This window comes from Hyla sarda, chromosome 1 (assembly GCF_029499605.1).
Source record: "Hyla sarda isolate aHylSar1 chromosome 1, aHylSar1.hap1, whole genome shotgun sequence".
Taxonomy (NCBI): Eukaryota; Metazoa; Chordata; class Amphibia; order Anura; family Hylidae; genus Hyla; species Hyla sarda.
In genome coordinates, this window is record NC_079189.1 from 41,826,132 (window position 1) to 41,848,289 (window position 22,158).

General features: G+C 45.0%; 1 protein-coding gene across 5 annotated transcripts in view; it reads left to right on the forward strand.

Moving 5' to 3' along the window:
• Window positions 1-22,158, forward strand: part of FGFRL1 (fibroblast growth factor receptor like 1) — a 165,677-nt gene that overhangs the window by 136,630 nt on the left and 6,889 nt on the right. For all 5 annotated transcript variants that reach the window (XM_056554531.1, XM_056554537.1, XM_056554557.1 and 2 more), the window contains one exon: window positions 14,108-14,188. In XM_056554531.1, the coding sequence (XP_056410506.1) occupies window positions 14,108-14,188 (81 nt within the window). The remainder of the gene's footprint in view (window positions 1-14,107; window positions 14,189-22,158) is intronic.

Sequence of the window (22,158 nt, forward strand, 5' to 3'; positions counted from 1 at the left end):
TATACTGATAGACTTGTTGCATTTTTTTTACCTGTTCCTTTTCTTTATAGTTTACTGGCAATATCTGTAATATCTCATTATCTCCCTATGAGACCTTTCATGGACTCTTCCTAAGACATTGTAATAGTCCTGCCTTATCCAGTCCTATACTTAGTAACCTCCATAGTGGGTCATCAATAATTGGGACCTGTGAATTTTACTTAAGGGCATGAAGGTATGGTAAGTAGGCCTGTCTTACCTCCAATGTATAAAAACAGCCTAAAATGGGTTCAGGAACCGAAAACCCTGGCGGACAACCATTAAAAGGAAGTTGCATAAAATCGTAAAGGGAACTCATATTGAAAAGTTCAGTATGTGGGCAGAATGTTGTAGAGCAGGAGTAGCTGAGCAGATTGATAGTTATGTGGGAAAAGGTTCATTTAAACTTCTGTTTATTCTGGGCTTAGGAGTCCAGTGGGTGGTCCTATTCAGTGATTGACACCCTTTCCGGTATGAGTGGGTCAAATAGGACTGCCCACGTATTCTGCTCTTAAAGGGGTACTCCGGTGGAAAACTTTTTTTTATTTTTTTTATTCAACTGGTGCCAGAAAGTTAAACAGATTTGTAAATTATTTCTGTTAAAAAATCTTAATCATTCCAGTACTTATTAGCTGCTGAATACTACAGAGGAAATTATTTTCTTTTTGGAACACAGAGCTGTCTGCTGACATCACAAGCACAGTGCTCTCTGCTGACATCTCTGTCCATTTTAGGAACTGTCCAGAGCAGCATATGTTTGCTATGGGGATTTTCTCCTACTCTGGACAGTTCTTAAAATGGACAGAGATGTCAGCAGAGAGCACTGTGCTCATGATGTCAGCAGAGAGCACTGTGCTCATGATGTCAGCAGAGAGCACTGTTTTGGGCTTCCTAGCAACCTCCAGCAGCCACAAACAGGCTAAGGGGGCCAGGATACCGTGTTATAGCAAGTGGTTATACCCTTTAAATATAGTGTAACCCTTTCAATGTAATATGTGTCCAAGTAATATCATTTATGCACTAAGTCCCTGGAAGCAAAAGAGATGCCCTAGGGTCATATGCCCCTCTAAAGTATATGGACAACCTCTTTTAGTGTCTTATATGTTAGTAGTGTAACACTTTTAAGTATCTTTTGTATATAAAAAAAATAATATTTATTTAACAACATTTATCAGGACACTACAAAAGTACTTACATCTGGCACCCTCTGGTATGCTTACAATGAAGGGCATTACAAATATGACACTGGACAGCTGGTACAATGTAAGTAGACGGCTTAGACTCTATTCTCTATCGGATGGAAAAGATGAATATAGATGTCTGTAACATTAATATGTACAGTACAGACCAAAAGTTTGGACACACCTTCTCATTCAGAGTTTTCTTTATTTTCATGACTATGAAAATTGTAGATTCACATTGAAGGCATTATAACTATGAATTAACACATGTGGAATTATATACATAACAAAAAAGTGTGAAACAACTGAAAATATGTCATATTCTACGTTCTTCAAAGTAGCCACCTTTTGCTTTGATTACTGTTTTGCACACTCATTCTCTTGATGAGCTTCAAGAGGTAGTCACCTGAAATGGTCTTCCAACAGTCTTGAAGGAGTTCCCAGAGATGCTTAGCATTTGTTGGCCCTTTTGCCTTCACTCTGCGGTCCAGCTCGCCCCAAACCATCTCGATTGGGTTCAGGTCTGGTGACTGTGGAGGCCAGGTCATCTGGCGCAGCATCCCATCACTCTCCTTCTTGATCAAATAGCCCTAACACAGCCTGGAGGGGTGTTTGGGGTCATTGTCCTGTAGAAAAATAAATGATGGTCCAACTAAACGCAAACCGGATGGAATAGCAGCCGCTGCAAGATGCTGTGGTAGCCATGCTGGTTCAGTATGCCTTCAATTTTGAATAAATCCCCAACAGTGTCACCAGCAAAGCCCCCCACACCAGCACACCTGTGAAGTGAACACCATTTCAGGTGACTACCTCTTGAAGCTCAACAAGAGAATGCCAAGAGTGTGCAAATGAAAGAATTAAAGCAAAAGGTGGCTAATTTGAAGAACCTAGAATATGACATATTTTCAGTTGTTTCACACTTTTTTGTTATGTCTATAATTCCACATGTGTTAATTAATAGTTTTAATGCCTTCAATGTGAATCTACAATTTTCATAGTCATGAAAATAAAGAAAACTCTGAATGAGAAGGTGTGTCCAAACTTGGTCTGTACTGTATGTATGTTACCACACATCATTATTAATGGACAATCGGCTCCCCACTGCTTTGCTTGGGTTGGTTTCCAAGTCATCTGTGATGGTGAAAATAGTCAAGGTCTTCTGCCTAAAGCACTTCTGCTGGTCCCTCCCGTGAATCTCCAGCTGGGGTCAGTGTTATTAGAAGGCACTAGTAAAGTTATTTTGTCATTTGTGCTCGTAAGTGAGAAGTTACTGGATATTATGGTTCGGCTCTACTGTAAAACAATGTGTTTCCCTCTGAACTTTTTTGGGCTATGGTATGGAAAGACTGCAGCAGTCTCCATGTAGTCAAATCCGAGGCCGGGTATTAGTTTCAAAGGGAACGATGAGCAGTCAGTATTTGAAAAATTTTAATTCACTAAAGCCTCCTGTTCTCCTTGATGTTTGCTAGAGTTACGCTAAGCAGCTGTAGTGTAGTATGTGCACATGGAGAAGGAAGGGTCCGTTGTGCGTCCATCCTCTTGTGCTATCAATACATCTCGCCGCTCTGAAGGCCTTTTTACCTACTCACGGGCCATGCCCATGTTTGACAGTAAAGTGCTTGGGGTGTTGAAAGCTTTGATGCTAGATGAGGGTCAGGCAGCTGGCAGAGGTGTCCTCTACAGAGAGAAATGTCACCCTAAAATCTCTGTCCGTGCGGGAAAATCCCACCCTCTTTGTAGTTTAATCTTCGCGGATTGATCGAGCAAGACTCGTGAGTGACCAGATTCCAGAAGAACGGGAGAAGACCTCGGGTGGAGGCGCAGGAATGTCATGTCCCATAAGTAACTTTGGACATCTCGTGTCAACTGCTACGTAGAGTCTCATGGTAGTTTACGAGGGTTCCTAAGGTCTAATGAGCTCCTCTTATCTGACATTGACTTGTTAAAATCATTATACTGGAAATAACTCCTTGTGACTGATGTACCGCTTTTGGCCTACAACCACCTGTTACAAATTCAGTAACAAACTGCTACAGACATTTGTAATGGCATATGTCATTTCGGTATTAGGCTGCGTTCACTCTACAGTCAGCGCCTCTAACACTATTCTTCCCATTAAAATGAAAGATACCATAATGCACCGCAATGGACCCCATTAGGAGTCAACAGGGTCTGTCTGAGTCTGTATGTGTCCATTTGACGGATCCAGCACTTCTGTCATGGTTTTGGTTATAACGCAAACCAAAATGGCAATGTGAACAGAGATGGACCCCATTAGGAGTCAACAGGGTCTGTCTGAATCTGTATGAGTCCATTTGACGGATCCAGCACTTCCATCATGGTTTTGGTTATAACGCAAACCAAGATGGCAGTGTGAACAGAGATGGACCCCATTAGCAGTCGTTGGGCTCCTTCAGGCTCCATTGGTGTCTGTTGTTGTTTGACAATCACAATGTGAACAGAATCGTCCCATTTGGGGATCTTGTTTGAGTTCCATCCAGATATACAAAAACGCAGTCCTCTAAGTTATTAGGGATAATAATTATTACATTTATTTGTAGTATACGCAAAATAGGAGATAAAATACAAGAATAATAATAAACGAGAGACCGCAGGGCCCTGCGGTCTCTCGTTTATTATTATTCTTGTATTTTATCTCCTATTTTGCGTATACTACAAATAAATGTAATAATTATTATCCCTAATAACTTAGAAGACTTTTTGTATATTTGAATTTTTCCTAATTCTTTGGGTAGTGGATTTGGGCAGAAACCTCAGTTTTAGGTACGTGAATTGAGCTGCACCTTATTGTGTCGAGTTCCAGGTTACTCCTATGTTCTCCTACAATTTGGGTCATTTTCCTCTCTCAACTAAAGCCCCTCCTTCAGTATATGTGTATCGGAGATATCTCAATCACACTGGGAACACCATGGGGGTAGTTCCAGATGGTTCAGGCTCCATAGATTATATTGGCACCAATATAAGCTACTACTCAAAAGGCCATCGAGTCCTAAGACTACCATCTAGCTGTTGATAACTTCACGGCCCGTCTTTCACAATGCCAAGTAAAACAAAAAAATTAGCTAGTACTACACGCTTCAGGCTTGAGACCAGCCACCATCCTTTTTCAGCCATAGTGGTCCGAAAGTGTTGATGAAGTCATCAGTACCAATTTGCGTCACCAGCCTTTCACCATTTCTCCTGAGAAATGTAGAGGTCAGCCAAGTCACCCTGTGTTAGCATAGTCGGCGGCATATACTGGCTATTGCCTAGTAAGCCGTGAGGAACAAAAATGGAAAAATCTTGGTAATTAAAGGGGTATTCCAGGAAAAAACTTTTTTTTTAATTTTTTTTATATCAACTGGCTCCAGAAAGTTAAACAGATTTGTTTATTACTTCTATTTAAAAATCTTAATCCTTTCAATAATTATCAGCTGCTGAAGTTGAGTTGTTGTTTTCTGTCTGGCAACAGTGCTCTCTGCTGACATCTCTGCTTGTCTCGGGAACTGCACAGAGTAGAAGAGGTTTGCTATGGGCATTTGCTTCTAAACTGGGCGGTTCCCGAGACACGTGTCATCAGAGAGCACTTAGCCAGAAAAGAACGACTCAACTTCAGCAGCTCATAAGTACTAAAAGGATTAAGATTTTTTTTTTTTTTATAGAAGTCATTTACAAACCTGTTTAACTTTCTGGAGCCAGTTGATATATAAAAAAAAGTTTTTTCCTGGATAACCCCTTTAATAGTAGTAGTCACTCTCATAGATAAACAACCTTATAATACGACAGCACTTTAACAAACTGTCGTTGTTGTTTTTTTGTTTGTTTGTTTTTTTTTTACTGTTTTTTAGACCAAGCGTGTTCTAATATGGACCGCTTACCTGTTCTGTAACCAGGTGCCAATACACTTTATGGGCCTTAAAAAAGCCCCTTTGTCCATTATATAGAGTAGTAGAATTCCCAATAAATGGCCGCCCTTCTTACCCCCTTTTTGGCCATGCCCATTGCTTTCTGTGTACACCAGTTTACTATACGTTCACCATAGTTCTTGTATTGGCTTCTCACTGATGTCTGCTTTAGGTAAAGCTGGGTGACAACCAGCATGGATGCTGTTGTAGCCTTTTTTCCATGGGTTGTCACACAGCTTTCCCAGACGTGTGAATTAAAATTTTGATTACTATGGGAAAAAAATATTTACGAAACCCCCTTCGCCCACAAGTCCACAAGTGTTTGCCGCCTTTGTCCTTTAGTGAAGAAGGTGGAGTGGCCTTAACAAGGCCTGGGCTTTTCTTCTGAAGATGTTCCCTCATTCTGCTGCTTCATGTGACGGGATTACATCACTTTCCCCTTCATTTCACTACCCCCCCCCCCCCCCTTCCTTGGCTTTTATTCCCTGTTCACCCCCTTGTCCTTACACAAGTGTGAACTGCCTTAATGGTGCGTACTGACGGCTTCATTCCCCTCACCCCACCCGGCCTCTTCTCTTTAATGTGGTCTCTGGCCTCAGGATTAAGTTCAGGGGTCACTCTGTTTATTTATGCAAAGCTGAATCTCCTGTGAAATTGGACTTTTGAGGCCCCTGACATCAAACGCTACAGAAGTGGCAATCAGGTCGGAGCAGTAGCTGGCATCCGAGGCAGCAGTCCCATGTACAGTCCATTGGGTGGTAGAAACAGGGGACTGAAATCCGGCCCTGGCATCATTTTTGGCGAATGTAAAATAATTTTGTGGCTTGTGGGCAGGGGGTGAAGAGTTATTAGTTGTACCGGGGCCCTAGGGTTGCCACCTGGCCGGTATTTCACCGACACGTCAGACGGTGTTTTGGCCACCCAGACGGTATTTTTACATTAACAATACTGGCAATGTAATGGCCGGTATTTATCTAACCAATCCTCCAACTCCTGAAATGTTGCACCATATACTACACCAGTGTTTCCCAACCAGAGAGGCTCCAGCTGTTGCAAAACTACAACTCCCAGCATGCCCGGACAGCCGTTGGCTGTCCGGGCATGCTGGGAGTTGTAGTTTTGCAACAGCTGGAGGCTCTCCTGCTTGGGAAACACTGATCTATACTATATACTACTATATAGTCCAACATGCTAGGAGTTGTAGTTATGCAACAGCTGGAGGCACGCCTGTTGGGAAACACTGACCTATACTATATACTACTATATAGTCCAACATGCTAGGAGTTGTAGTTCTGCAACAGCTGGAGGCACTCCTGCTTGGGAAACACTGACCTATACTATATACTACTATATAGTCCAACATGCTGGGAGTCATAGTTTTGCAACAGCTGGAGGCACCCCTGCTTGGGAAACACTAAGCTATACTATATACTACTATATAGTCCAACATGCTGGGAGTTGCAGTTATGCATCAGCTGGAGGCACCCCTGGTTGGGAAACACTGACCTATACTATATACTACTATATAGTCCAACATGCTAGGAGTTGTAGTTATGCATCAGCTGGAGGCACTCCTGCTTGGGAAACACTGACCTATACTATATACTACTATATAGTCCAACATGCTGGGAGTCATAGTTTTGCAACAGCTGGAGGCACCCCTGCTTGGGAAACACTAAGCTATACTATATACTACTACATAGTCCAACATGCTGGGAGTTGCAGTTATGCATCAGCTGGAGGCACCCCTGGTTGGGAAACACTGATCTATATACTACTATATAGTCCAACATGCTGGGAGTTGTAGTTTTGCAACAGCTGTAGGCACCCCTGCTTGGGAAACACTGATCTATACTATATACTACTATATAGTCCAACATGCTGGGAGTTGTAGTTTTGCAACAGCTGGAGGCACTCCTGCTTGGGAAACACTGACCTATACTATATACTACTATATAGTCCAACATGCTGGGAGTTGTAGTTTTGCAACAGCTGGAGGCACTCCTGCTTGGGAAACACTGACCTATACTATATACTACTATATAGTCCAACATGCTGGGAGTCATAGTTTTGCAACAGCTGGAGGCACCCCTGCTTGGGAAACACTAAGCTATACTATATACTACTACATAGTCCAACATGCTGGGAGTTGCAGTTATGCATCAGCTGGAGGCACCCCTGGTTGGGAAACACTGATCTATATACTACTATATAGTCCAACATGCTGGGAGTTGTAGTTTTGCAACAGCTGTAGGCACCCCTGCTTGGGAAACACTGATCTATACTATATACTACTATATAGTCCAACATGCTGGGAGTTGTAGTTTTGCAACAGCTGGAGGCACTCCTGCTTGGGAAACACTGACCTATACTATATACTACTATATAGTCCAACATGCTGGGAGTTGTAGTTTTGCAACAGCTGGAGGCACTCCTGCTTGGGAAACACTGAGATATACTATATACGGTACTACTATATAGTCCAACATGCTGGGAGTTGTAGTTTTGCAACAGCTGGAGGCACCCCTGCTTGGGAAACACTGACCTATACTATATACTACTATAAAGTCCAACATGCTGGGAGTTGTAGTTTTGCAACAGCTGGAGGCACCCCTGCTTGGGAAACACTGACCTATACTATATATTACTATATAGTCCAACATGCTGGGAGTTGTAGTTTCCGTTTGGGCCAGCTGCTGAGCCACAAGCTGTATCAGGGCATGCTGGGAGTTGTAGTTAGTAACTAACTGCAACTCCCAAATTTAATTTAAAAAGCGATCAAAAAGTCACATCAAATATAGTCACATCAAAAAGTCACATCAAATGGTAGTGTTCAAAACTACAGATCGAGGCGCAAAAAATTAGCCCTCATACAGGCCCATATAAGGAGAAATAAAAAAGTTATAGGGGTCAGAATAGGACAAAATTTCCCCGTCATATATGTATCCTGTGATGTCACGCATATATAATGAATTATGCAAATTAGCAGGGCCGGTATTTTTTTGCAAGAAAGGTGGCAACTCTACTGGGCCCTGGTGCAATGAGGGCCCTAAACACCTTTGTCATATAAGGAGACATTATTGCTATAAATGGTACAAGGTGGATGGGGGCACAGATTTTTCACCGTGGGGCCAGTAGAATCAGGATGATCGGAGTGTATAGCACATTGACAGAATACAGACTGCTGTAACACCCAATTTGTTATTTTTAGAAAAAAAATGTGGCACTATTTTGTCATATAATTTTCCTATACAGGAAAATGTTGCTACCCTTATGATTTCACCCAATCAGGCATATGCCTTCCTGCACCCACTTCTCTAAAAGGGGGTCTTGCGTGTGCCAGGCCATAGGTCACTCCTCGTTTTCAGCCTACGGTTGCCGGATCCAGCTGGGGGAGGGGAAAACCGCCCGCTCCCATACTCCCGGACCGGCGCTGAACTCCATTTTTTTAATGAGCCGACCGGAGTCAAACGGTGACTGCGGTCGGCTCATTTTTTACATGTATCCAGTTTTGTGACCGGACCTAAAACCCTAGTATACTATGGTTTTAGGTCCGGTCAGGAAACCGGATACAGGTCAAAAATGAGGTGACCGGAGTTCCAGCTGGGGTTTGGGAGCTCCCGATTTTCCCCTCCCCCAGCCGTATCCGGCAACCGTAGGCAGAAAATGAGGTGTGAATGCAGCCTAAGCCAGAGGGAAGGGATCCAGTGGTTCTCTACTCTTCCATAGTTTTCAGCTGAATCTGCCGCCTGAGGACACAGATACTGTTGAAAGTGTCACTCACTGGTTCATTTGGGCTGAGCTGCCTACTGCCAACACTAGCCCATCTGGCCTTCTCTGTCCGGCCCTGGTTGTAATTACTGTGCAAACGGGCCCTCTGAAGGTTTTCTGTATAGTAAATATCGGATCATTTGATGGGGAAATCCTTGTAGTGGGTAAATGAGAGTAAGTGAAGGGACAGGGATCCAATGGCTTCCTCTTGTGCCTTTTAGTTTTCATCTGAATCTGCCACCTGAGGACACAGATACTGATACTTGGGGTTGCTCGCTTGTTCCACCGGCCTAGCTGTCCACTGGCAACACCAGACCATCTGGTATTTGCCGAGGGCTGTCTGGGCATGCTGGGAGTTGTAGTTTTGCAACAGTTGGAGTCATCCTGGGTAGGAAAAACTGGTATAGACAAAGATACTTTGCATTCCTTACAGATATATATTTATGAGAAAAGCCGACTCAGCTCTGCTTCATCTAACAAGCCACCCCCTTACCTTAGCTCTATACATCTGACAAACTCAGTCCTGCTAAATTTGACAAAATCAGCTCCACTACTTACAGCAAATTCACGCCCTTTAAATCTGATAAACCCTGCACCGTACACCTGACAGCTTAATCCTGCTTAATACAACAAACAATCGGCTTCTGACAAACTCTGCCCTGCTACTTCTGGCAAAATCTCATTTTTTCTATATCTGATAAAGACTGTGTTCACACGTTGCAGTAGTACGCCAAGTGGGTAAAAACCAGTGCATACATTGTACTGCGAATTGCGTTGGCTTTGTTACAGGGGTTATCCAGGAAAAAAAAATTTTTTTTATGTATATTAACTGGCTCCAGAGAGTTAAACAGATTTGTAAATTACTCCTATTAAAAAAAATCTTAATCCTTTCAGTACTTATGAGCTGCTGAAGTTGAGTTGTTCTTTTCTGTCTAAGTGCTCTCTGATGACACCTGTCTCAGGAACTGTCCAGAGTAGAAGCAAATCCCCATAGCAAACCTGCAGTTCCCGAGATAAGCAGAGATGTCAGCAGAGAGCACTGTTGCCAGACAGAAAAGAACAACTCAACTTCAGCAGCTGATAATTACTGGAAGGATTAAGTTATTTTTTTTTTTTTTTAAATAAAAGTAATTTACAAACCTGTTTAACTTTCTGAAGCCAGTTGATATATATATATATATATATATATATATATATATATATATATATATATAAAAATATTATTCCTGGAATACCCCTTTAAAATGTATTCTCTACTCTGTAACACTTACAAACTCTGCTAGACCTGACAAACTCCTCTATGCTAAATCTAAGAGACGTAACCCTAACAGCTCTGTCACTTTTGTCCCTCTGTTCTGCTACTTCTGACAAACTCTGCTCTACTACATTCAAGAAACCTAGCTCTGCTACATCTGTAAGTTAAAGGGGTTATCCAGGAAAAAACTTTTTTATATACATCAACTGGTTCCAGAAAGTTAAACAGATTTGTAAATTACTTCTATTAAAAAATCTTAATCCTTTCAGTACTTATGAGCTTCTGAAGTTAAGGTTGTTCTTTTCTGTCTAAGTGCTCTCTGATGACACGTGTCTCGGGAAACGCCCAGTTTAGAAGCAAATCCCCATAGCAAACTTCTTCTAAACTGGGCGATTCCCGAGACACGTGTCATCAGAGAGCACTTAGACAGAAAAGAACAACTTAAACTTCAGAAGCTCATAAGTACTGAAAGGATTAAGATTTTTTAATAGAAGTAATTTACAAATCTGTTTAACTTTCTGGAGCCAGTTGATATATAAAAAAAGTTTTTTCCTGGATAACCCCTTTAAGGGTACATTCACACGGGCAGATTACCTGCGGAATTTCCGCAGCGTATCCGCTGCGGAAAATCCGCAGACGATTTTGCTACCATTGACTTCAATGGGTCCGAAGAAAAATCTGCAAATCAGCCTTTATTGCGGATTTTCTGCTGACCCATTGAAGTCAATGGTAGCAAAATCCACTGCGGATTTTCTGCAGTAAATACACTGTGGAAATTCTGCATGTCATCCACCCCTGTGAACTAAGGGTGCATTCCCACGTGGCGTATTTTGCTGCGTATTTGCTGCGTATTTGGTGCTGCGTATTTTCCTACCCATTGACTTCAACAGGGAAAATAAAATACGCAGCAAATACGCCGTGTGGGAACGTACCCTAAAGCAGTATTTATGCCATACGTGACTTATGCATTTGTAACGGATGGCGCAGATGGCTTCCGATTTTTGGACGGAAAGGAAGCGCTTGTTATAACTGGGGGAATATATGGAATCTAGACTTCACAATAAAGACTGGGGCTGAGATTTTACTAACATTGGGAGATTTATCAAAGATTTATCAGGAAAAGTGACTGAGTTGCCCATAGCAACCAATAAGATCGCTTCTTTCATTTTGCAGAGGCCTTCTCAAAAAGGAAAGAAGCGATCTGATTGGTTGCTATGGGCAACTCAGTAACTTTTCCTCTGGAGGCTTTTTCAAAAATGAAAGAAGTGATCTGATTGGTTGCTATGGGCAACTCAGTAACTTTTCCTCTGGAGGCCTTTTCAAAAAGGAAAGAAGCGATCTGATTGGTTGCTATGGGCAACTCAGTAACTTTTCCTCTGGACAAGTTTTGATAAATTTCCCCAAAATTCACCCCCCCGTCGAGATGTATGATGGCTAAGTGGGGAAGTGTTCACTGACTTATACATTTTCTGATCATTGTGCGGTATGCAATTACTAAGTGTTTGCTTCCAGAAACAGCGCCACTTTGGTTCATAGGCCAAGTCGGGTATTACAGCTCAGCCATATTCAAGTTGATAGTAGGATGACCATGTGGATGGCCCTAGGGAAGTAAAGCAGCGGTAGGCTGTCCGGGCATGCTGGGAATTGTAGTTTTGCAACATCTAGAGGGCCACAGTTTGAAGACCACTGGAGTAGAGCATACTTGAGCCCAATTTTTGATGAACAATCATGCAACAAATCTATTTCCGCAGACTACAAAACAAAAAAAAAAAATAAATGGAAAAAAAAAAAATATATATATATATCATAAATAAGGTACAAAAGTATTGAAACCATGCAAAAAAATTAAACCCTAAATATCGCCAAAATTGGAGAAATCCTGAAACTGTGTTCACACTGCGTATTTTTTTCATTTTTTTTGCATTTGTAACAATCTTTCTTTTTTTTCTATTCCATTTTGATTGGTGAAGTCAGAAAACGTGTGTTTAAAACTGCACAGTGTGAACACAGTCTAAGGGTAAGGACGGGCATGCCTTTAACATAGTCCAGTGTTTCCTAAACCGGGGAGCCTCCAGCTGTTGCAAAACTACAACTCCCAGCATGCCCGGACAGCCAAAGGCTGTCCGGGCATGCTGGGAGTTGTAGTTTTGCAACAGCTGGGGGCACCCTGGTCAGGAAAAAGTGAGATAGTATATGAAAATCCTGCTGTGTGATCTGTGTGTGAGGACGCCGGGCATTGTCTTGCTGGTGAGCGGTGGCAGCACACAGCTGGCACAGGCTTCAATCGAGCTATTTGCAGAGCGGGCACAGCGTACCGCTGCTCGGTTAGCGGACTGTGTCTTGTCAGTTAAGTGCACAGGTTTCTGATATTTGGCAGGATAACAAGGGTAAGGGGAGGGGGGGGTGGGGGGGCAACATCTTCAAAGGATCAAATAGATTTCAAGCCTTGCGGCTCACATCAAAGCCTTGGCAGCCACTCAAGTGGTAGTAGGGAATGCCAGTCACATGCTGGAAGTATATGTCAATGGTGGGTACTCTTGTAACACAAGTGCAGCAGGAGGGGGCTGGTAAGCTACATGTCACCCTCCCCTCTCCACCAAAACTCACCCCCGCCTGGCATAATGAGCTCGAAACGCAGCCTCGGACGCGGTGTTACATTACGAATGCCATGGCAAACACGTTTTTATCTGTATCCCAGAGAGTACGATCCGTAAACTGCAGCTCGGTTCAGGAGAACCAATTCCATAAATTCATCTCCCGTCCGCGCCGACCGCCTGTGCCTCGCCTGCAAAACCGGTCGTCTTTATTATGCAGTTATCTGGTTACATGCTCTTACTAGTGCGCAGCAGAAATGCACTTTAAAACCATTCAAAAAGCGCAAAAACTATGAAGGATGCCCCCCTAAATATCGACAAAATTGGAAAATGTATGTAAAAAATGCACAGTGTGAACACAGCGTAAGGGTTGCTCAAGGCTTAAAGGGGTACTCCACTGGAAAAAAAAAATGTTTAAATCAACTGGTGCCAGAAAGTTAAACAGATTTGTAAATTACTTCTATTAAAAAAATCTTAACCCTTCCAGTACTTATCAGCTGCTGTATGTTCCACAGGAAGTTCTTTTCTTTTTGAATTTCCCTTCTGTCTGACCGCAGTGCTCTCACACCTCTGTCCATTTTAGGAACTGCCCAAACCCCCCCATAGCAAACCTCTCCTGCTCCGGACAATTCCTAAAATGGACAGAGGTGTCAGCAGAGAGCACTGTGGTCAGAGAGAAAGGAAATTCAAAAAGAAAAGAACTTCCTGTGGAGCATATAGCAGCTGATATTTACTGGAAGGATTAAGATGTTTAAGTAGAAGTAATTTAAGAATCTGTTTAACTTCCTGGTACCAGGTGATTTAAAAAAAAAAAAAACTTTAATGTTTAGGACCAGCATGTCTTTAACATACAGTAGTCCAGTGTATCCCAACCAGGCTGCCTCCAGCTGTTGCAAAACTACAACTCCCAGCATGCCCAGACAGGCAAAGGTAAGGGTTAGAGATGAGCGAACTTACAGTAAATTCGATTTGTCACGAACTTCTCGGCTCGGCGGTTGATGACTTTTCCTGCATAAATTAGTTCAGCTTTCCGATGCTCCGGTGGGCTGGAAAAGGTGGATACATTCCTAAGAAAGAGTCTCCTAGGACTGTATCCACCTTTTCCAGCCCACCGGAGCACCTGAAAGCTTTACTAATTTATGCAGGAAAAGTCAGCAACCGCCGAGCCGAGAAGTTCGTGACGAATCAAATTTACTGTAAGTTCGCTCATCTCTAGTAAGGGTTACGCAAGGACTCGTTTAGGGCCAGCATGCCTTTACCATGGTCCATTCTATTCCAATCAGGGCGCCTTCAGCTGTTATAACTTTTTAGAATTTTTTTGTTTTAATTTTAATTTTATGTTGATATTTTTTAACAGTAAAATTAAACATTCATATTTTGCAGATGACTCCAGTGCAGGAAAACCCAACCAGCCTCCCAATGGGCATAATCCAGATTTAGAAGAATTCTCCAACAAGCAATGGGGTAAGAATTGGAAATTGCATGAGGTTTCTAAAAATTGAAAATTCTAAAAGTTTTTAAAAAGTTTTTGACTGTTCCGGTATATCATTATTTAAAAAAATTCTTTAATAAAATTCAAGTTTAAATTTTTTATCTTATTGCCGAACAGGATAACGATTGTTGAATATGATCATCCAATGAAATGCTTTTGGTCTCACTTGAATGATTTTTATCCAGGTCACGTGATACACTTCTCCCAACTCATTCTAGTGATCAGTCAGACCCCGACCGATCAAAACTTTTGATATTTCTCAACAATATATCAAAAGTTGTTTTTGTTAATGACAATGCCGTTTCTATTGTCAGTTGTCCCTTATGGACTGGAGTAACAATTTTTCACCAAATTCAGTGACGATCTACAATGATTAACACATACTTTACAATATATAAATAGCTAAAATGGAAGCATTTAGGCCCTGCCTCATGGACTGCCTGGGGACAGCTCAATATGGCCACTTTTGAAAAGGACCTTTACAAAGCAAACCCATATCTGGTTCCCAGGATTGTCCCTCATAACTCTGTTGGCTGATTAAAAAAAAATTATATATATCTGTTCATATCTGTTCATATATGTAGAGATTGCAGACCCCAGTATCAGTGTTGGGATCCCAGTCCTGTTGGGTTTTTGGGAACTGTGTAAGACATGTACATCATTTCTTGACTCTTACATTAGGTACATTTCCTTTGATCTGGCATCCAGTTGTCCAGAACTAGCTGGAATTTTAGTAGAATAGCAGAAGATAGTTTAGGAGAGTGCTTTTACTCCAGAATATTTTACAATCTTGGATTTCTTCTCGCCATATTTAGAAATGTTTCAACTGTGTTGGGTTGGGTTGTATCACTTTAATAGTGAATAGTCTTATAAGCCATTTCCTTACGTGAATATCCCTTTGAGTCAGTCCATCTTTTTGAAGCCAACCAGTTTTTTTCCAAAAACATCTCTTTTTCTTTCTCGAGAGTCAATTGGCATCTGTACTGTAAGGAAGTAAGAAGCGCATTGAGCAGAGTGAAGGCGTCACCTCCTCTGAATGTGGCCTTTCAGTGTATACATGATGGGATGTTTGCAGCATATGTTGAGCGTTGACTTTGACAAGTATTCGAGTACAAGCAACGGAAAGCTGCCTGCGTAAAAAAAACATAAAAATCTAATTGACGATCAAACGGCATAAGTGTATTTATTGTAGTGAATCTGTTGACTACAGCTTCTGACGTCTTGACTCAAGAGCCTAATTTATCCACTTTTGGCTTATTTGTATATGTTTATATTCGTGGGTGGACTTATAATGTGTTATTCATCATCTATAATCCCTTTTTGGTCCACTGGCTTGTTGAATCCTTATGAAAAAAATCCTGTCAATATTCCCTATTATGGCCATATGGATATCATATGGGGGGAGCATGCACATTTACAAATTAAAACTGTGATTTTAAAGGACAACTGCAGCGTTATTATACTTATCCCGTATCCACAAGTAGTGCCTGATCTCCTGAAAAGGGCACTCGCATTAGCGCTCAGTGCTATTGCGCGTAGCGTCAACCTAGAGAGGTTGACAGTTACACCCCCTCCCCGCCCCCTCCAAATATAGTTCTATGGGAGAGGAGGGGAGGCACAAATGTTGCCTCTCCGCCTCTCCCATAGAACTACATAGAGGAGGCGTGTCGGCCGCGACATCATGCTGCAGCCGACACGCCTCCAGCACAGCAGAACTGTGGCCCCGTGCAGGAGAGTGGGGGGGGGGGTCACAGTGTTCGGACCCCTCCTGTGGATAGGGGATAGGTGTTACGCCGAGCGCTCCGGGTCCCCGCTCCTCCCCGGAGCGCTCGCTTCACTCTCGCTACCGCAGCGCTCCGGGCAGCTCCACCGACCCGGTGCGCTGCGATACCGTCTCCAGCCGGGATGCGATTCGCGATGCGGGTGGCGCCCGCTCGCGATGCGCATCCTGGCTCCCGTACCTGACTCGCTCTCCGTCTGTCCTGTCCCGGCGCGCGCGGCCCCGCTCCCTAGGGCGCGCGCGCGCCGGGTCTCTGCGATTTAAAGGGCCACTGCGCCGCTGATTGGCGCAGTGGTTCCAATTAGTGTGTTCACCTGTGCACTCCCTATTTATACCTCACTTCCCCTTCACTCCCTCGCCGGATCTTGTTGCCATTGTGCCAGTGAAAGCGTTCCTTTGTGTGTTCCTAGCCTGTGTTCCAGACCTTCTGCCGTTGCCCCTGACTACGATCCTTGCTGCCTGCCCCGACCTTCTGCTACGTCCGACCTTGCTTCTGTCTACTCCCTTGTACCGCGCCTATCTTCAGCAGCCAGAGAGGTTGAGCCGTTGCTAGTGGATACGACCTGGTCACTACCGCCGCAGCAAGACCATCCCGCTTTGCGGCGGGCTCTGGTGAAAACCAGTAGTGACTTAGAACCGGTCCACTAGCACGGTCCACGCCAATCCCTCTCTGGCACAGAGGATCCACCTCCTGCCAGCCGGCATCGTGACAGTAGATCCGGCCATGGATCCCGCTGAAGTACCTCTGCCAGATGTCGCTGACCTCACTACGGTGGTCGCCCAGCACTCACAACAGATAGCGCAACAAGGCCACGAGCTGTCTCAACTGACCGTGATGCTACAGCAGCTACTACCACAGCTTCAGCAATCATCTCCTCCGCCAGCTCCTGCACCTCCTCCGCAGCAAGTGGCCGCCTCAGGCCTACGACTATCCTTGCCGGATAAATTTGATGGGGACTCTAAGTTTTGCCGTGGCTTTCTTTCACAATGTTCCCTGCACTTGGAGATGATGTCGGACCAGTTTCCTACTGAAAGGTCTAAGGTGGCTTTCGTAGTCAGCCTTCTGTCTGGAAAAGCTCTGTCATGGGCCACACCGCTCTGGGACCGCAATGACCCTGTCACTGCCTCTGTACACTCCTTCTTCTCGGAATTTCGTAGTGTCTTTGAGGAACCTGCCCGAGCCTCTTCTGCTGGGACTGCCCTGTTGAACCTGGTCCAGGGTAATTCTTCCGTTGGCGAGTACGCCGTACAATTCCGTACTCTTGCTTCAGAACTATCCTGGAATAATGAGGCCCTCTGCGCGACCTTTAAAAAAGGCCTATCCAGCAACATTAAAGATGTTCTGGCCGCACGAGAAATCCCTGCTAATCTACATGAACTCATTCATCTTGCCACTCGCATTGACATGCGTTTTTCCGAAAGGCGTCAGGAGCTCCGCCAGGATATGGACTTTGTTCGCACGAGGCGTTTTTTCTCCCCGGCTCCTCTCTCCTCTGATCCTCTGCAATCCGTTCCTGTGCCTCCTGCCGTGGAGGCTATGCAAGTTGACCGGTCTCGCCTGACACCTCAAGAGAGGACACGACGCCGCATGGAGAATCTCTGCCTGTACTGTGCCAGTACCGAACACTTCCTGAAGGATTGTCCTATCCGTCCTCCCCGCCTGGAAAGACGTACGCTGACTCCGCACAAAGGTGAAACAGTCCTTGAAGTCAACTCCGCTTCTCCACGTCTTACTGTGCCTGTGCGGATATCTGCCTCTACCTTCTCCTTCTCCACTAAGGCCTTCTTGGACTCCGGATCTGCAGGAAACTTTATTTTGGCCTCTCTCATCAACAGGTTCAACATCCCAGTGACCAGTCTCGCCAGACCTCTCTACATCAATTGCGTTAACAATGAAAGATTGGACTGTGCCGTGCGTTACCGCACGGAACCCCTCCTAGTGTGCATTGGACCTCACCACGAAAAAATTGAGTTTTTGGTCCTCTCCAATTGCACTTCCGAAATTCTCCTTGGACTACCCTGGCTTCAACACCATTCCCCAACCCTGGATTGGTCCACTGGGGAGATCAAGAGTTGGGGCCCCTCTTGTTCCAAGGACTGTCTTAAACCGGTTCCCAGTACTCCTTGCCGTGACCCTGTGGTTTCCCCTGTAACCGGTCTCCCTAAGGCCTATATGGACTTTGCGGATGTTTTTTGCAAAAAACAAGCTGAGACTTTACCTCCTCACAGGCCTTATGACTGTCCTATTGACCTCCTCCCGGGCACTACTCCACCCCGGGGCAGAATTTATCCTCTCTCTGTCCCAGAGACTCTTGCTATGTCTGAGTATATCCAGGAAAATTTAAAGAAGGGCTTTATCCGCAAATCCTCCTCTCCTGCCGGAGCCGGATTTTTCTTTGTGTCCAAAAAAGATGGCTCCCTACGTCCTTGCATTGACTACCGCGGTCTTAATAAAATCACTGTAAAAAAACGCTACCCCCTACCTCTCATCTCTGAACTCTTTGATCGCCTCCAAGGTGCCCACATCTTTACCAAACTGGACTTAAGAGGTGCCTATAATCTCATCCGCATCAGAGAGGGGGATGAATGGAAAACGGCATTTAACACTAGAGATGGACACTTTGAGTATCTGGTCATGCCCTTTGGCCTGTGCAACGCCCCTGCCGTCTTCCAAGACTTTGTTAATGAAATTTTTCGTGATCTCTTATATTCCTGTGTTGTTGTATATCTGGACGATATCCTGATTTTTTCTGCCAACTTAGAAGAACACCGCCAGCATGTCCGCATGGTTCTTCAGAGACTTCGTGACAATCAACTTTATGCCAAAATGGAGAAATGTCTGTTTGAATGTCAATCTCTTCCTTTCCTAGGATACTTGGTCTCTGGCCAGGGACTACAAATGGATCCAGATAAACTCTCTGCCGTCTTAGATTGGCCACGCCCCTCCGGACTCCGTGCTATCCAACGTTTTTTGGGGTTCGCCAATTATTACAGACAATTTATTCCACGTTTTTCCACCATTGTGGCTCCTATTGTGGCTTTAACCAAAAAGAATGCCAATCCTAAGTCATGGCCTCCTCAAGCGGAAGACGCCTTTAAACAGCTCAAGTCTGCCTTTTCTTCGGCTCCCGTGCTCTCCAGACCTGACCCATCTAAACCCTTCCTATTGGAGGTTGATGCCTCCTCTGTAGGAGCTGGAGGGGTCCTTCTACAAAAAAATTCTTCCGGGCATGCTGTTACTTGTGGTTTTTTTTCTAGGACCTTCTCTCCGGCTGAGAGGAACTACTCCATCGGGGACCGAGAGCTTCTAGCCATTAAATTAGCACTTGAGGAATGGAGGCATCTGTTGGAGGGATCAAGATTTCCCATTATTATTTACACCGATCACAAGAACCTCTCCTATCTCCAGTCTACCCAACGGCTGAATCCTCGCCAGGCCAGGTGGTCTCTGTTCTTTGCCCGATTTAATTTTGAAATTCACTTTCGGCCTGCCGATAAGAACATTAGGGCCGATGCTCTCTCTCGTTCCTCGGATGCCTCGGAAGTAGAGCTCTCTCCGCAACACATCATTCCCCCTGACTGCCTGATCTCCACTTCTCCAGCCTCCATCAGGCAAACTCCTCCAGGGAAGACCTTCGTTTCTCCACGCCAACGCCTCGGAATCCTCAAATGGGGTCACTCCTCCCATCTCGCAGGTCATGCGGGTATCAAGAAATCCGTGCAACTCATCTCTCGTTTCTATTGGTGGCCGACTCTGGAGACGGATGTTGTGGATTTTGTGCGAGCCTGCACTGTCTGTGCCCGGGATAAGACTCCTCGCCAGAAGCCCGCTGGCCTTCTTCATCCTCTGCCTGTCCCCGAACAGCCTTGGTCTCTGATTGGTATGGACTTTATTACAGACTTACCTCCATCCCGTGGCAACACTGTTGTTTGGGTGGTCGTTGATCGATTCTCCAAGATGGCACATTTCATCCCTCTTCCTGGTCTTCCTTCAGCGCCTCAGTTGGCAAAACAATTTTTTGTACACATTTTTCGTCTTCACGGCTTGCCCACGCAGATTGTCTCGGATAGAGGCGTCCAATTCGTGTCAAAATTCTGGAGGGCTCTCTGTAAACAACTCAAGATTAAATTAAACTTTTCCTCTGCATATCACCCTCAATCCAATGGGCAAGTGGAAAGAATTAACCAGGTCCTGGGTGATTATTTACGCCATTTTGTTTCCTCCCGCCAGTATGACTGGGCAGATCTTCTACCATGGGCCGAATTCTCGTATAACTTCAGAGTCTCTGAATCTTCCTCCAAATCCCCATTTTTCGTGGTGTACGGCCGTCACCCTCTTCCCCCCCTCCCTACTCCCTTGCCCTCTGGTTTGCCCGCTGTAGATGAAGTGACTCGTGATCTTTCCACCATATGGAAAGAGACCCAAAATTCTCTTTTACAGGCTTCATCTCGCATGAAAAAGTTTGCCGATATGAAAAGAAGAGCTCCCCCCATTTTTGCTCCCGGAGACAAGGTATGGCTCTCCGCTAAATATGTCCGCTTTCGTGTCCCCAGTTACAAACTGGGACCACGCTATCTTGGTCCTTTCAAAGTCTTGTGCCAAATTAATCCTGTCTCTTACAAACTTCTTCTTCCTCCTTCTCTTCGTATTCCTAATGCCTTTCATGTCTCTCTTCTTAAACCACTCATCATCAACCGTTTCTCTCCCAAGTTAGTTTCTCCCACTCCTGTCTCCGGTTCTTCTGATGTCTTCTCAGTGAAAGAGATACTGGCCTCCAAGACGGTCAGAGGAAAAAGGTTCTTTTTGGTGGATTGGGAGGGCTGTGGACCTGAAGAGAGATCCTGGGAACCTGAGGACAACATCCTAGACAAAAGTCTGCTCCTCAGGTTCCCAGGCTCTAAGAAGAGGGGGAGACCCAAGGGGGGGGGTACTGTTACGCCGAGCGCTCCGGGTCCCCGCTCCTCCCCGGAGCGCTCGCTTCACTCTCGCTACCGCAGCGCTCCGGGCAGCTCCACTGACCCCGTGCGCTGCGATACCGTCTCCAGCCGGGATGCGATTCGCGATGCGGGTGGCGCCCGCTCGCGATGCGCATCCCGGCTCCCGTACCTGACTCGCTCTCCGTCTGTCCTGTCCCGGCGCGCGCGGCCCCGCTCCCTAGGGCGCGCGCGCGCCGGGTCTCTGCGATTTAAAGGGCCACTGCGCCGCTGATTGGCGCAGTGGTTCCAATTAGTGTGTTCACCTGTGCACTCCCTATTTATACCTCACTTCCCCTTCACTCCCTCGCCGGATCTTGTTGCCATTGTGCCAGTGAAAGCGTTCCTTTGTGTGTTCCTAGCCTGTGTTCCAGACCTTCTGCCGTTGCCCCTGACTACGATCCTTGCTGCCTGCCCCGACCTTCTGCTACGTCCGACCTTGCTTCTGTCTACTCCCTTGTACCGCGCCTATCTTCAGCAGCCAGAGAGGTTGAGCCGTTGCTAGTGGATACGACCTGGTCACTACCGCCGCAGCAAGACCATCCCGCTTTGCGGCGGGCTCTGGTGAAAACCAGTAGTGACTTAGAACCGGTCCACTAGCACGGTCCACGCCAATCCCTCTCTGGCACAGAGGATCCACCTCCTGCCAGCCGGCATCGTGACAATAGGTTGTCTTCGCCCGCAGATAGCCTTTAAGTAAATTCATCCACGTTGAGCATTTCCCTATTTTTTTCAGTGAGGGTGCTTGCCAGCAGTGGTCTAACATCTAACTTTCTTATATATCTAGATTTTTTTATGTGGAATTTCTCTGACAATATGCATCTGAAAACCACACAGAATTTGGTAAAAAGTATAGTCACTAACATGCATTGATCATGTGCCTTAAAGAGGTTATCCAGCGGAAGGGACCTTTGGCAATTGCACAGTATGTAAAAAAAAAAACTTTAATTACCTCCAGCATTTCCGAGGTGCCTTCGGTGTCCCACTCCGATCCCTGGCCACGATCCTCTTCATGTCAAAAATCGTCACGCCTGGGCCCATAGTGTTTTACTGCCTCTCAGCCAGTCACTGGCTGAGGCGGGACATCACCAAAGGTCCCTCCCGCTAAATAACCCTTTAAGGAGATTGGCAACACTTGATTGGCAACCCACATGGTATCAGGTTTTAAGTGTTTTTACAGACTTGACA